The sequence below is a fragment of the Oreochromis niloticus genome, linkage group LG11 (assembly GCF_001858045.2).
Source record: "Oreochromis niloticus isolate F11D_XX linkage group LG11, O_niloticus_UMD_NMBU, whole genome shotgun sequence".
NCBI classification, from domain to species: Eukaryota; Metazoa; Chordata; class Actinopteri; order Cichliformes; family Cichlidae; genus Oreochromis; species Oreochromis niloticus.
Genome location: NC_031976.2, coordinates 33,404,645 through 33,420,506, shown reverse-complemented (window position 1 = coordinate 33,420,506; position 15,862 = coordinate 33,404,645). Strand labels below are relative to the sequence as shown.

The 15,862-nt window shown below is 39.1% G+C and overlaps 1 protein-coding gene across 1 annotated transcript; it reads left to right on the top strand.

Moving 5' to 3' along the window:
* The first annotated feature begins 13,539 nt into the window (after window positions 1-13,539).
* LOC106097846 (lithostathine-like) lies at window positions 13,540-15,468 on the top strand. The gene is made up of 5 exons (XM_013268390.2): window positions 13,540-13,615; window positions 13,890-13,938; window positions 14,423-14,782; window positions 15,142-15,254; window positions 15,463-15,468. Exons 2-5 carry the CDS (start codon window positions 13,905-13,907, stop codon window positions 15,466-15,468), a joined length of 513 nt encoding a protein of 170 aa, XP_013123844.1. The 5' UTR covers window positions 13,540-13,615; window positions 13,890-13,904.
* The last annotated feature ends 394 nt before the right edge of the window (window positions 15,469-15,862 follow it).

The following is a 15,862-nucleotide window of genomic DNA, read 5'->3' as shown; positions in this document are numbered from 1 at the left end:
GGGTGGTGGTTCACATCTTTAAGAAAGGTGACCGGAGGGTGTGTTCCAACTACAGAGGAATCACACTCCTCAGCCTCCCTGGGAAAGTCTATGCCAGGGTGCTGGAGAGGAGAGTCCGTCCGTTAGTCGAACTTCGGATACAGGAGGAACAATGCAGTTTTTGTCCTGGTTGTGGAACACTGGATCAGCTCTTCATCCTCTCAAGGATGCTTCAGGGTGCATGGGAGTTTGCCTAACCAGTCTACATGTGTTTTGTGGACTTGGAGAAGGCATTTGACCGTGTCCCTCTGGAGGTCTTGTGGAAGGTGCTCCGGGAGTATGGATTGTCTGGCCCATTGCTACGGGCCATTCAGTCCTTATACAACCGTTGCAAGAGCTTGGTCCGCATAGCCGGCAATAAGTCAGACTCGTTCCTGGTGGGTGATGGGCTCCGCCAGGGCTGCCCTTTGTCACCGATTCTGTTCATAATTTTTATGGACAGAATTTCTAGGCGTACCCAAGTGGCAGAAGGCTTTAACTTGGGTGGTCTCAGGATCTCATCTCTGCTTTTTGCGGATGATGTGGTTCTGTTGGCTTCATCAGGTGATGGCCTCCAGCTCGCCTTGGAACGGTTTGAAGCCGAGTGTGAAGCGGGGCCGGCTATACGCTGGGGCAAGAGGCGGCAATGCCCCCTTAAACAAACGTCCTGCCCCCTTAAGTCAAAATTTAGAAGTTGAGAAAGAAAATAATACCCACAAACTGAATATGGGCAAGATTTACTACAGTGGCTGAATAATCCGCTGGAAAAGGCACAAATGAGATGATAGGTTTCCCGTCTCTTTCGCTCTTTGCTTCCGTGCACTGTTTGTGCACAGGCTCACACTCGGTAGAGAACTCCCCCTCCCCCCAGCTAAACATCCATGCGATGCATCTTGCCACCACCTTCAAGTTGGACTCAGGTTTATAAAGAACCCATGTCAAAGTATTGTGGTTAAGGTAAATCCAGTTTATTAACCTACCTCTGAGATAAAGTGCAGCTGCAAAGAATGTACTTTCTCCTATCTGGCTACGACAGGCAATGAGGTGCATTCTCATGTCTCTCTGTTAATTTGAGTTTCCATGAAACTGCGATAAACAGGTATTTATGTTTTTTTTTTTTATTACTATGCCAACCCTTTTTAGTTGTTTAAGAATTGGCTATATTGAGAGTTCTTATTTTATTCTTACTTAATTTTGCAAATTTATTTGAATTGGGCCATCCAATTAAGTTAGACTTTATATTGTTGGTTGTAAAGATCTGGATGGATATTTTATTTTATTCTTTATTTCTATTTTTCAGTTGTTTTTCAAGACTTTCAAGAAATTCTCTTTTTTTAAATAACTGGGCCTACCCTTATTTTTGTTCATATTGGCAATAGTGAGAAGTGTTATTGTTGGTTTGAATATATTTCGATATAGGCTATCCAATTAAGGTAAATTTCATATTTTTACTTGTTAGAATCTGATGAGGAATATTTTATTTTCTGTTTTTTTGCTTTTCTGTTTTCTCCCTGAGGGATGCCATCTTAATGTGGTCAGGGGTTTGCATTCCTTAGTGACCATAAAAGCTAAACCAGCAGAAGCTTAGCCTTCAGGTGGGACAACCAAGTTGGTCAGGTCTTAGGGTAGAGGAGACAAGCTGGAGGAGGGGAGAAGGGAGAGAGAGGTCTGGGCTTCTCTGCTTGGGCTGCTGCCCACGCGACCCCGGCCCGGGTTAAGCAGAAGAAAATGGATGGATCCTTTTACTTTTACTTACAAAGACAAATGTTTCCCAAGGCAAAAGGGTGTAGGGCACATTTAGCGTGTACATAAGCTTGTTTACTCTCTTATTACTCCCGAAGCACTTGTTCACAATATTACCGGAGAAAATACACCAACGTTAGTGAGAGCGCTCCCTCGCTCCCGGTACTGCACGTACAATACACAAAGATCGCTTGTAATAAAGATGTCTTACTCTGATCAGATTTTAGCATGAATTTACTAATAATGTTTATTAACTATGAACTTTTTAATCACCTTGCCTATGTAACTTAATCACATTATGGCCTAATTACTGTCTTATGACCAAAAGGCATCACACAGCTGTTGCTCCAGCATTATGACTATAATCATAATAATATAATCATAATTTATTCATAATCAATGAATAAAAAGTAAGGAATTAACTAAATGTAAAAAAAACCCCAGACAACAACAACACCAGAGTGACAGAAATGTTATAGACCTAAAGTTTAGCTTAATATATTTATCATTCATATATCTACAATTCCAGTACTGTCCTGCTTCCCCCCCCCCCCCCCAGTGTTGTAGGTTTCTCTCTTAACTTCACTTTTTTTCTCAATGAAAAACTTTGAGGTAATTGTGTTTTCTTATTTGAGAAATTGGGGTTTGATAAATAGTATTTATTTCTAAAACTTCAAATAAAATTCCATTTCCTTCTTCAGGTTTCTGTGTCCCTACTGCTTCCTTTCCAAACATCTATCAATTTATCAGTGAGAATATGACTTGGAATGAGGCCAATGCTTACTGCATCAAGGAGTACCTTGGACTTGCCCAAATTACTTACTCAGAGAACAACACTGCACTGAAGAACACCCCAGCTGGGGGATACACAGGCAAAGCCTGGATAGGACTTGTGTATCCTATAGGGTGGGTCTGGCTGGATGGAACACAAGCCACATATTTTGAGTGGTACAATAATGAGCCACAGGCTTCTGACACTGGGTACTGTGGGTTCACAACTTACTATGGGTGGTATAGTAAAATATGTGACTACAGGTTTTACTTCATTTGTTTTAATGGTAGGTATCAATCAAGATTATTTGTTGTAAGACTTTACTCCACTAGATTAAATTGACCCTTGGTACTTATTTTGCAGAATGAGGCTCAAAACATAAAAAGTATAAAACATACTTTTTTATACTCTAGTTTGAGACTGGAATAAAGCTTATGGTGAAGCTCAAACCTGATTGATACTCAGTAAAATAATAATGAACATAAGACGAGTATATATGCAGTACTGACATATGATTTATATGGTGTATTTAAATCACAGGCTTATTCTGTATAGCCTATTTTTCAAAACATACATGAAATCATTAATATTGTCATAATGTTACTAATGCGATCTATAACTTATGTTTCTCAAACAGGCAACGATTACATTGTTAATAATACACTGGTGACTTGGAATGAGGCCAAAACCAGCTGTGAAAACAAAAATTCAGCTCTGGCACAAATCCTTGATGTGAAAACATTTGATAAAGTCAGGAGTGTATTTCAAAATAATCATCTTAACCCATTTGAAGCACTGTGGATTGGCCTTAGTTTTTCTCCAGCCTGGTTTTGGTCAGAAACCAAACAAATCAGCACATTCATGAACTGGCAAACAGGGCAACCTAACAATGAGAATAATTGTGCTGCTGTATTGGTGGAAAATGGAACGTGGACCACCGAACCATGCAATGAACAATATCCTTTCTTCTGCTATGGAGGTATGAATGACACTTCCCTAGTTTTAACACTCAAGTCAGTTACCAGCAATGGTACGACCAAAAAATATTTATTGCACTGTAATCAAGATATAATGAAGATAATACACTTCTTTGTTTTGTTTAATTCTTGAAAGAACTGAGCTTGTTTGCCATTTCTGACAATGACTCAGATGGTCATATGACATTCTGTCTGCTGAAGGCTGAGTCTAAGGTTTTATCTAGTTTCTTTTTTGATTATGTGCATTTTAGGATTTTAATTGGTATTTAAAGCATAACTATTAGAAATCATTTGAAAAATAGCATAATTAATAGCATCTAAACATTACAAATAATGAAGCAGACCTGCAGCCTTTGTTTTTTTTAATTTAAAAGTTTATTAAAGCAGTTTAAAATCACCTTGATATCTTAAGCTTCATATTTCAAATCTTTTTTTTTCACTTTATCTACATTTAGCACAAAGACAAAAGAAATGGACACATTTATACAAAAAAAAGGTCCAATAATAAAAGCTATGAGGTTCATTCAGGTCAAAGGAGTGCACTGAATTTGGACAGCACCTCTCCAAACATTTTAATGTTATGATTTTGTTCTGGAAATTGTAACAATGTTTTGGTATATGCTGAAGACATTAATTTTTAATCTAAGAACATCTAATAATATGCTAATATAGTATTAATAACTTCCTCTAAACCAAGTCTGTATTGTTTTTGTGTAGTTTACAAATCAAAGAAAACAGTGGTGAGCATGAATATCCAAACTGATGCCGACCTGGAAAATCCAGATAACCAGGCTGCGCTGATGGAGCAGGTATACCGTGTGTGTCTGTGTGTGTGTGTCATAAACAACAAAACAAGCTAGTCCTATGGGACCACATGGGGAATTTCTGTACTCTACCCCCCACCTCCCAAAAAGCTAAAAAATAAAAAGTAACACGATTTATCCCCTTTCTTCTTATTTAGCTGCAAGCAGCACTCACTAAGCAGGGTGTGACTGACTTCAAACTGAAATGGACGAAACAGCCTGTGCAAAAGAGCAGGAAGAAAATTGATGGTACACACACACACACACACACACACACACACACACACACACACACATACAGAATGAGTTTTCTCTGAATATTTAAATGGTTTTATCTCATTTCAGATGCTTGTTTGAATGTGTGAGATCAAGTCCCAGAAGACTGTGCTACAACACTGTTCATTTAAAGAAGGATTACTTTAAATTGTTCACTCATCAAGTTTGCTATTAGTTCATTATATTAGTCTAGGTATAAAACTACATATTTTGTGTGCATCGTGTGAATTGGAAACATTCAAATTTTCTCATTTCAGTTTTGCATTTAAATGTTTGACACCACAGTGTAACTTTGAGGTAATACATCAGGGATCCATTTCATTCCCCCAAGGCATCAAATAATGCTGTTTTGTTAAACCTGCTGGTGTATGTCAGTTGTTCGCAAAGTGCCTGTTTAGAGAGAAATGTGATGCATCAATTTATTGGATTACTGACACTTGGTTGTCAGTCCCAACCTTTCAGCATGTATGGTTCCATACAGTTGCGAGTGTAGAAATTTAGATCAACAGATAAACTGACAGCTTTGCTTTCACATTATTCTCTTCTGTAGATGCAGCACCAGTACATCTGTCAATCTCCAGCTACACTCTCTCCTCACTTGTTAAAAACCCCAATTCTCCATTTAAATTCTCCAGTTACAATGAATATTGTTATCATTATTTTTTCCATAGATAACAATGTTGTTACTGTACATCCTCATGAAAACATAAATAGGTTATCAGGTATGAGTTAAAATGCATTCTTTACACACTAAGATGATTATTCATCTTAAATCTTCCCTACTGTAAAATCCTATTAAAAGTTGAAATAACCTGATAGCGCTGATTCCTTTGTGGCATTATGGATTGAAATCATTACAAATATTAGCACCACCTTTCACTGATGTATTTGTTTTTTTTATATATTACATTCACATATTCAGTATAGTAATTTTTCATTTTTCATGAAAGAGTAACGTGTCTCAGTTTAAACATTTGATATGTTTCTATGATCTATTGTGAGTAAAATATGGGTTTATTGCACTGCAAATCATTGAATTTTGTTTGTATTTACCTATTTTAATTTGGGGGTACTTTAATACATGTAAATTGAAGTGAACTGTTTGATGAAAGGCTACAAGTGAAGGTTTACCACTGACAAAATTAATTTTGGTAAAAGTAAATGTTTACATGTAAAGAGTGGCTTAAACTTATATATTACATCAGCATCAGGTACAAATGACTGTGTGCCTTTTCCAGCGCCGAAATGGATAAACAGTTAATTCAATGGATGGATAGATGTTAGTTACATAAACTAAAACATTCATTTATGATCCAAAATGTTTTACTCATATTTAGAAAAATATCAATACAGTAGGCCCCAGGAGTCTCTTATTTGAGTAACTTTTGGGGCGATCGTGGCTCAAGAGTTGGCAGTTGGTTTTGTAATCGGAAGGTTGCCCGTTCGAGGCCCCGGCTCTGACAGTCTCGGTCATTGTGTCCTTGGGCAAGACACTTCACCCGTTGCCTACTGGTGGTGGTCAGAGGGCCCGGTGGTGCCAGTGTCCGGCAGCCTCGCTTCTGTCAGTGCGCCCCAGGGCAGCTGTGGCTGCAATGCAGCTTGGCATCACCAGTGTGTGAATGGGTGGGTGACTGAATGTAGTGTAAAGCGCTTTGGGGTCCTTAGGGACTGAGTAAAGCACTATACAAATACAGGCCATTTACCATTTATTTTTAAAAGACTTGAGTAACTTTCAAGAGGTATTCATGCTAATGAGGATTAATACTCAGATCTTTACCTTTACTGTTTCACAAAGGGTTAAAAAGGGAATGTCCACAATTTAGAATTTATTGTAGGATATTTTAATAATGAACTTTAGCAGGAGCAGAGCAAAAGCAGTACAAACTGATTTTAATCACAAAATAATAATCAAATCACCTGAAACTATACTTATCTAATCTAACCTACTCTGAGCTCATGCTGACCTTGTTGCCATCTTTTGAGAGAGGGCTTGAGAAGAGAATGAGCACATCTTTGGTCAACAATGCTCCCATCTCTTCCATGTTGGTAACCAACCCCAGGCCCTGTCATGGCCTGGGCTTCATTTCAGCCTGTGTCTTCTAATGAATGCAGAAAAGTACAGACAGATTTTGATCCACAAGAGGAAAACCTCTATAAAGCACCAGATTGACAGCAATGTCATTTTTCAGCATGACAATGATCCAAATCACAATGCCAAATGAATACCTGGATAGAAAACACTCACCATGGATCACCATTAGTCACAGACTAACCTCCCCAGCATTATTAAAGCAGTGTGGGGTGATCTTAATGGAAAAAAGAACTAAAGACATCCATCATCCAAAGAAAAGCTTTGAATGTCCTTCAAGAAGCCTGGAGAACTATTCCTGAAGACTACTTAAAGAAAACTCAAGAAAACTAGCAAAGAGAGTTCAGGCTGTGTTGTAGAGTAAAGGCAGTTATGCCAAATTTTGACTTTTAAGCAACTTAATAAACACGTTTGAACATAAAGTATCCTGATACAAATATAAATAAATAAATAAACTTTATTTATGCTGCAAAATAATTTGAATTTCAATCAAGACTTTGACACAAACGCAGGGCTGCATGAGGACGTTTACCAGGATTTTTCTTATTGCTACATTCAACCACTGACATTTCGTGGTCCAGACATTTGAATGAATCATCAATGGAGGTTTGAATGCAAATCAGCACAAGCTTGCGACTTACCAGAATGTTTTCTCAGTGCTCAGGTTCAATAAAATGTACCTGCTTAATGACCTGGATCACAAACAATTAAATGCCTACCATGTTTCAACAATGAGGAAAACTCACTGTAAGCACATATTTTTACAAGGAAACTCCAGCTTTAATCTATACATTACAGTAAATGCACAACATCAAAACTCTTCAAAGCGAGAGAAATCTGTTCAAGAAATTTATGATTTATGGTGATTTTATGTAGAAACTCATTTGCATGTTGTGTTTTTCTTACATCTGAGCTGGCCTTGTGCAACCCTTTGGATTTGAATGAAACCTTAAGGGAGCTTTGAATGCAAACACACATAGAAAAATTTCAACCAAGCAAACAAACAATTAAAAAACAAGATAAAAAAACCCCTCTACACTAATTTTCACTTATTTTAATAATGATGTTTTGTCCTCAGGCTCATTGATTGATATATTTATTCAAAAGTAAAAATTTCCATCACAATTTTGTATCATCTTATAAATAAAAGTCACACACTGAAGAGCAGAGACTGCTGTTTGTGTTCGGTAAGAAATCTGGTAAGTTGTTAACTCATAAATACAGACTTAAATTTAAAAAGAAAAAAAAAAATTTTTTGGTTCTTGTTCTGAATTTCGTTCTGTCGTAGCAATGCAGAGTGACATGTTGAAAAGTTCAACATAACATACAGTAGCTGTCTTTTTTTCTCTTCTTCAGTGTTCACAATTCATAAATAAATGAAAAAATGAGCTAGACCTGCTTGAAAACGCAAGACAAAAAAAGTCAAATCTTTTTTGGAATGTTAAACACTCGTTAGAATTACTTTGCTATTCAGGTTTTATTCATGCATATTACTTCATTTTATGTTTTTTAAAGTAGCTATGATTTAAAAAATGTAGAATGTTTTTTAAAGCTTCCAAAACATCATTATTTCTTCTCAATCATATCTCATGTTGGATCTTTTTTGACTCCACAGTTAATCAAAGTTAACATGGACACGTTTGTGGTCCTTCTGCTTTCAGGTAAGATTTTCAAAAAAAAATCAAAAATTGATTTTTAGGTAAGATTTTATTTGTTCATTCATAACTATTCCAGCAGTGAGGTATTTGGTAAATTCTAGTTCAGTAAATAATAATTTATTGTTCTTTTCCAAATATGAGTTGCTTTGCTCCACCTTGAACTTTTAGGGAGGTGGTGACTGACCCATATGACCACAACACTGCAAAAATGTTCCTTAATTGATATTTGAGGACACCGCCAAATGATTTAATAGACAAAGCATAATCAGTAATGTGAGGGTTATTGTACATTTCTACTTATATTTTAGAGTACGAATTGACTGAATAGTTCCTTATTTTACGAAATGATTATTTTCAAAATAAATAAATACATTTGACAAATTAATTCAAATCAATATTACTGTGAAATATTACTGAGATTTAGTTTGCTTTCAAAGGTTACAGTTAGTTCAGTTATTTAGTACAGTGTGGAGACACTCAGTGATGAAAGTGGCATACACTATTAAGCGACCTAAAACACGCCCCACATATATGCTTAAACTGTCTGTAGGAAATCTAGTATTGATTAATATGTTCTATGTGAATTCAGCTGTACAAACTTAAAATTGCTTTCAAGGGCATATGCACAAATGATGAAGGTCTTATAAACTGTAAACACACATTAAAACTCATCATCATTATTACTGCTGTTGTTATTACCACAAAAACCAAAAAGTGCTAATAGAATTAAGTGAATCAAAATAAGGAATCAAATTAAAGTAAAAAACAACATACTGATAGAAAAGGTTTCTGGATGAAGCTTTAGCTTAAGTTATTCCTAATATATCTACCTACTCAAGTTTGAAATGTGATATAGCTCAGTTTTTTTTTTCATACTTTATTAATCCCCACGAAGGATACACCCAAGAAAAGCCACCAATCCAGCACCCAGGGAGCAGTGTGTAGGGACGGTACCTTGCTCAGGGGTACCCCAGGGTAGTTGTTCGGTGGATTTGAACCCGCAACCTTTCGATCATAGGGCAAACGCTTGACCAACTGAGCTGTGACTACTTTCTTAAAGATAAAGTAGTCACAGCTCATAAAGTAGTCACAGTAACTTTACTGTAGTCACAGTAAAGTTACAGTGGGATACAAATAATATCAGGCTGATCCTGCCACAATTTGTTCCCCCTGTCCAAATCACAGACAAACAGTATCCCACAGTTATTTATGTTTTTGAACGCAATTTGCACAGAGAGGCATTTTTTGAAAAATGTATTGATAGCAATGTTGAATATTATTACACAGGAAAAAAAACAACTACACGTAAAATAGTTACACTATGATGCCTCTGTCTTTCTAAATAGAGAGACAGTTACATGTGTGTATATGTAAGCGTGTAAAAACTGCACATAGTCAGATTAACAGTAACAGTAAAACAAAGGGGGGCCTAGCAAAAAAAAGTTTGGGAAACACTGGGCTAAAGGAACAAGATAAATAAGGATAAAAATAAGACAAGATATTAAGATAAATAAAGATAAAAATAAGGATTAAAAAAATAATGAAAGATATATGAATAAGTACAAAAATAAGTAAGTGAAGACAAGTGAGGTATGCAGATGTTGATGTAGATGGATGTATAAAGGAGCTTAATGTGCAAAATGAACTTAGTGTGCAAAGTGTCCCGATGTGCAAATTGCAGTTGAGGTAGGTCAGCTGTTCAGTCTGATAGTAGTGGGGAAGAAAGAGTTGTTGAGTTGGGACGTTCTGGATTTCACACTTCTAAACCTTCGTCTCGAGGACAGAAGTGGGAACAGTCCGTGTTGAGGGTGTGTGGGGTCTTTGAGGATGGAGGCAGCTCTCCTCTGGACTCTGCAATGGTAGATGCTCTGCAGAGAGGTCAGCGGAATCCTGATGATCTTCTCTGTAGTTGTTATCACTCTCTGCAGGCATTTGCGGTCCATAGCAGTAGTGCTGCCCTACCATGCAGTGATGCAGCTGGTCAGTGTGCTCTCAACAGTGCAGCTGTAGAAGCTGCTGAGGATCTTGGCCGGATACCATTTCCTCAGCCTCCTCAGGAAATACAGCCGCTGCTGAGCCTTCTTCACCAGCTGTGTGGTGTTCAGTGACCAGGTGAGGTCCTCACCTGGACGCCCGGTACCTAAAGCTGCTCACCATCTCCACTTCACTCTCCCAGAGCTAGTGAGCCCTCCTCTTCCTCCTCATGTCCACTTTCATCTCCTTTGTTTTATCAGTGTTGAGGGTAAGCTTGTTGTCCTCACACCATGACACCAGACCGGCCACCTCCCTCCTATAAGCCGCCTAGTCCCCACCAGTGATGCGACCGATCACTGCAGTGTCGTCCGCGAACTTCAGTATGATGTTCTCTTTGTTGGAGGCGACACAATCATGGGTGAACAGGGTGTAGAGGATGGGGCTGAGGACGCAAGCCTGTGGTACGCCAGTGTTTGTGATAATGCTGACTGAAGTCCTGTTGCCGATCCTGACAGACTGATGGCATCTGATGTGGACCTGTTGGGCCGGTAGACATACTGCAGGGGATCAAGAGTGTGTTTAATATTTCTCCTAATGCAGGCCAGCAAAACTCTCTCAAATCACTTTGCAATGATTGGAGTGAGTATAACTGGTCTGTAATCATTTAGGCAGGTGGCTGGGCTTTTCTTGGGGCGAGGGATGATGGTTGTGGTCTTGAAGCATGTGGGAACGATGCTCTGACTGAGGGAAAAGTTGAAGATGGAGGTGAGAACATCAGCCAGCTCGTTAGCACATGCTTCATGGGCCCATCCACGGATGTTGTCTGGTCTGCTGCCTTGTGGGGGTTGATCTTCCTCAGGACCTTGTGTACTTTGTCTATTGAGACCGCTGGCGGGGGGAGGGTCAAGTGATCTGGGGGTTCTGGAAGGTCTTGGAGGTCTGGAGGGTCTGGGAAGTCTGGAAGGTCTGGGACATCTGGAGGGTCTGGAAGGTCTTGGAGGTCTGGGGGGTCTCAAAGCGGGTGTAAAACACGTTGAGATCATCCGGCAGACCACCCGGAGAGCTGATGGTGTTGGTGGTGGCCCTATACTCTGTGATGTGCTGCAGGCCTTGCCACATCTGCCTGCGGTCAGCAGAAGAATAGAAGCCAGCCAGCTTCTCTCTGTACTGCCTCTTAGCTGCTGTAATGGCTTTCCTCAGTCCATACTTCACAGCTTTATACTCCGTCTCATTGCCTAATCTGAATGCAAGAGAGCGAGTACGCAGCATGTGTCATACATGACTGTTGATCTAGGGCTTCTGGTTGGGGAACTTTCTGATTTGTGTGGTGGGCACAATATTGTCAACACAGGTGCTGATGTACTGGGTCACATAGTCAGCATAGTCCTGTATGTTGACAAAGCAGTTCTCCATGGTGGCTGCAGTTTGAAACACATCCCAGTCTGTTTGAGCAAAACAGTCCTGCAGGATGCTCTCAGTCTCTGGGGTCTAGAGTTTAACAGGTTTGATGACAGGGTTTGATTGTTTCAACTTCTGTCTGTAAGCCGGGTACATGAACAGAGAGATGTGGTAAGACTGTCCAAAGTGGGGACGTGGTGCAGCCCTGTATGAACCGTTTATGTTGCTGTAAACATGATCCAAGGTGTTCTTGTCACGGGTAGGAATGGCCATGTGTTGGTGGTATTTTGGGAGTACAGTCCGTAAGTTGCACTTATTGAAGTCACCAGCAACAATAAAAGCAGCAACTAAATGTGTTGTCTCTAATGCACTGATGACTTCATGGAGTTTGCCAAGCGCTGCTGCGGAGTAAGCTCGTGGCAGGATGTAAACAATGGCCAAAAATACAGCTGAGAACTCCCGTGGCAGATAGTAAGGGCGGCATTTCAGCATTAAAAACTCCACGTCTGGCGAACAGTACTTGTGGACAGTCTGCACGTCTCCACACCACGAGTTGTTAATAAACCCACATACACCGCCCCCGATAGCCTTCCTGGAGGCTGCGGTCTGGTCTCCTCGGTGTACGGAGTGAGTCTGCAGCTGGATGGCACATTCTGGGACTTTATCTGAGAGCCAGGTCTCGGTGAAAATAAGAGCCCAGCATTCTCTTATCTCCCGCTGTGTTGTGATCCTGGCTTGTATTTCGTCGAGTTTATTTTCCAGGGACCGCACGTTGGCCAGTAAGAGGCTGGGTAGCGGTAGTCGGCTAGCCCTTCCCTCTTGCCTCGTTGGCGTTGCCGTCTCCGAATCGCTCTCCTGGGGTCAGGTGGCTCACTTGGACTCGGTGCTTTGTGGCCTTCCTGGGAGTGGTGGCGTTTGCGGTGGCTGCCGGGATGAACAATGTCTAGTAGTGCCTGTCTCGTGTATGTTAACAGTGCACAACACTTGTCCAGTGCAAAAAGAACAGACAACACACAAAAAACAAAAGAAAGTCGGCATTCGAGAGCGGAGCGAGCAAACACGTCTGCCTCGAGGGGCGCCATTGTCTTTGGTAAGGTAATATGGATTTTTAATAGATTTATTACAGGTTGACATTATGTGGTCTGAACATTTGAATGAATCATTAGTGGAGGTTTGTATGCACATCAGCACAACCTTGCAAGTTACCTAAATGTTTTTTCAGTGTGGGAAAAGAAAATTGACCTGATTCATGACCTGAAAAACAAACAGGGTGGTTATGGCAAAAACATGGGAAAAAACTGAGTCTGTGGGTTTTTGTGCTGAGGCACCTGTAGCACTTCCTAGCTGAAGCACGCTGAACATGTTGAAACCAGGCTGGGAACTGTCCTTGATGATGTTTGCTGCTCTGCTGAGGCAGCGGGAGGAATAAATGTCCATCAGGGAGGGGAGAGGGCAGCCGATGATCTTTTGTGCTGTCTTGACTACACTATGAAGCCTCACTCTATCCACCTTAGTGCAGCTGCCGTATCATACCATGATGCAGTAAGTTAGCAGGCTCTCAATGGATGAGTGGTAGAAGGTCAGCAGCAGGTTGGAGTTCAGCTCGTACCTTCTGAGGACCCTCAGGAAGGGCAGCCACTGTTGGGCCTTCAACTATAAACAACGTGATGAACCACCTAGATAATTATTTCATAAGAAATCACGGAAGTTGTAAGGAGTTGTAAGCTCTAAGGTTAGCACAGTTTATATGGGATGGTCACGAGAAAGCCTCACAGTGTCATCAAGGGTGTGTCACAAGTTAACTTTAAACTTTCCACTTATTTGCATTATATTATAAAAGGAACCTCAAAGAGAAAAGAACACACAGTGACGAGCAGCTGCTTGTGTTTGGTAACTTAAGAAGTGTGGTAAGTTCTTGCCTTATATTATCTATCTATCTATCTATCCATATATATATATATATATATATATATATATATGTATAGGGAGAGAGAGAGAGAGAGAGAGAGAGTGAGAGAGAGGAAACATTTTGTGGCATGTTTAAATACCAGTAAGATGTACTGTCCTTTCTAATCACTTTTTAACCACTGTCATTCTAACAAAATGCTTTTTATTTACTATAGCTTTCAGTGTATTCATTCTGCTGAATCAGATATCACAGAATCTTTTTTTCCTCCACAGTTAATCAGAGTGAACATGGATGTGTTTCTAGTCCTTCTCCTGCTTTCAGGTAAGATTCCAGCAGTGTGGTAAATTCTCATTCAGCATATAATAATTCACTGTTTTTTTCCAAATATAAATTGTTTCTACCTTGAATTTTTTAAAAGAGAGGTAATAACTGACCAAATATGGAGCAAGTTTTATGAATTCATATTTGAGGACAGCTGTTGCTCCAACATTATGACTTTACTCCAACAAAAATGCATATATAATTAAATTAATAAAAAGTAACAAATTAACTCAATTAATCTGGAATCTGGGTGACTATCAGTTTAGAAATTTTCAGATTCACTGACATAGGTACAAATAAAAAGTGGTTTCTGTCCACACATTAATAAGTTGAACCATCACTGATCTACTGAGGAAATCTCATTTAAGGAATTCTTTTACTGCAGAAAGTAAAATTTTATGGAACTCCAAGTATACAAGCATTCTGAATAAATAAACAGTATTTCTTAGCAAAACCTCAAATGAAAATCCACTTCTCTCTTCAGGTTTCTGTGTCCCCACTGCTTCCTTTCCAAACATCTATTACTTTGTGAATGAGAATATGACTTGGGCTGAGGCCAATGGTTACTGCATCAAGGAGTACCTTGGACTTGCCCAAATTACTTATCCAGAGAACAACACTGCTCTGGTGAACGCTCCAGCCGGGGAATACACAGGCAAAGCCTGGATAGGACTTCATATAGGCGGTATAGGTTGGGCCTGGCTGGATGGACGACCACCCACATATTATAGATGGAGCCCTGGCCAGCCACTCTACACTGGCCCTGGATATTGTATGTCCACAGATTACAAAGGGTGGTATAGTGTGAGATGTACAGAAACGCTTGGCTTCATTTGTTTTGACGGTAGGTATAAAGAAATCATTTGTTGTAAGATTTTACTCCTGTAGATTAAATTGACCCTTGGTATTAATTTAGCAGAATGAGGCTCAAAACATGAAATAAATAATAAACATAAAAATACAACGTTTAAATACTCTGGTTTGAGACTGGAATAAGGCTCCCAATGAAGCTCAAACCTGAACTACTGAGTACAAATATTAAGAAAATATGAAGAGTATATATATGCAGTACTGACATATGATTTATATGGTGTATTTAAATCACAGCTTTTTCTGCATAGCCTATTTTTCAAAACATAAATGAAATCATTAATAGAGGTATAATGTTACTGAAGGGATCTATAACTTTTGTTTCTTAAACAGGCAGCAATTACATTACTTATAGGACATATGTGACTTGGAATGATGCCAAAACCAGCTGTGAAAACAAAAATTCAGCTCTGGCACAAATCCTTGATGTGGAAACATTTGATAAAGTCAGCATAGTTGTGGATAAAAAAATGTGGATTGGCCTTAGTTTTTCTCCAGTCTGGGTTTGGTCAGAAACCAAACAAATCAGCACATTCATGAACTGGAAAACAGGACAACCTAACAATGAGTTTAATTGCTCTGCTATATTGGTGGAAGATGGAACTTGGACCACCGAACCATGCATTCAACAATATCCTTTCTTCTGCTCTGCAGGTATGAATGACATTTCCCTAGTTTTAACACTCAAGTCAGTTTCCAGAGATGGTACGACCAGAAAATGTTTATTGCACACTAATCAAGATACAATGGAGATAATATACTTCTTTGTTTAATTCTAGAAATATTTTTGCTTGTTTGCTTGTTTTCTGCCCCTGATAAATGGCAAAGATGGTCATGTGACATTCTCTATCTGCTGAAGGCTGAGTCTAAGGCTTTAACTAGTTTGATCTTTTTCTTTAGCAATTAAAGCATAAATATTAGAAAATTTTTTAAAAAAATAACAAAGTCATCAGCAGTAAAACATTACAAATAATGAAGTGGACCTGGAGCATTTGTTTTTTTTTTTAATTTAAAAGTTTATTAAATCGATACTAGTTGCAAAAAATAATTTCAA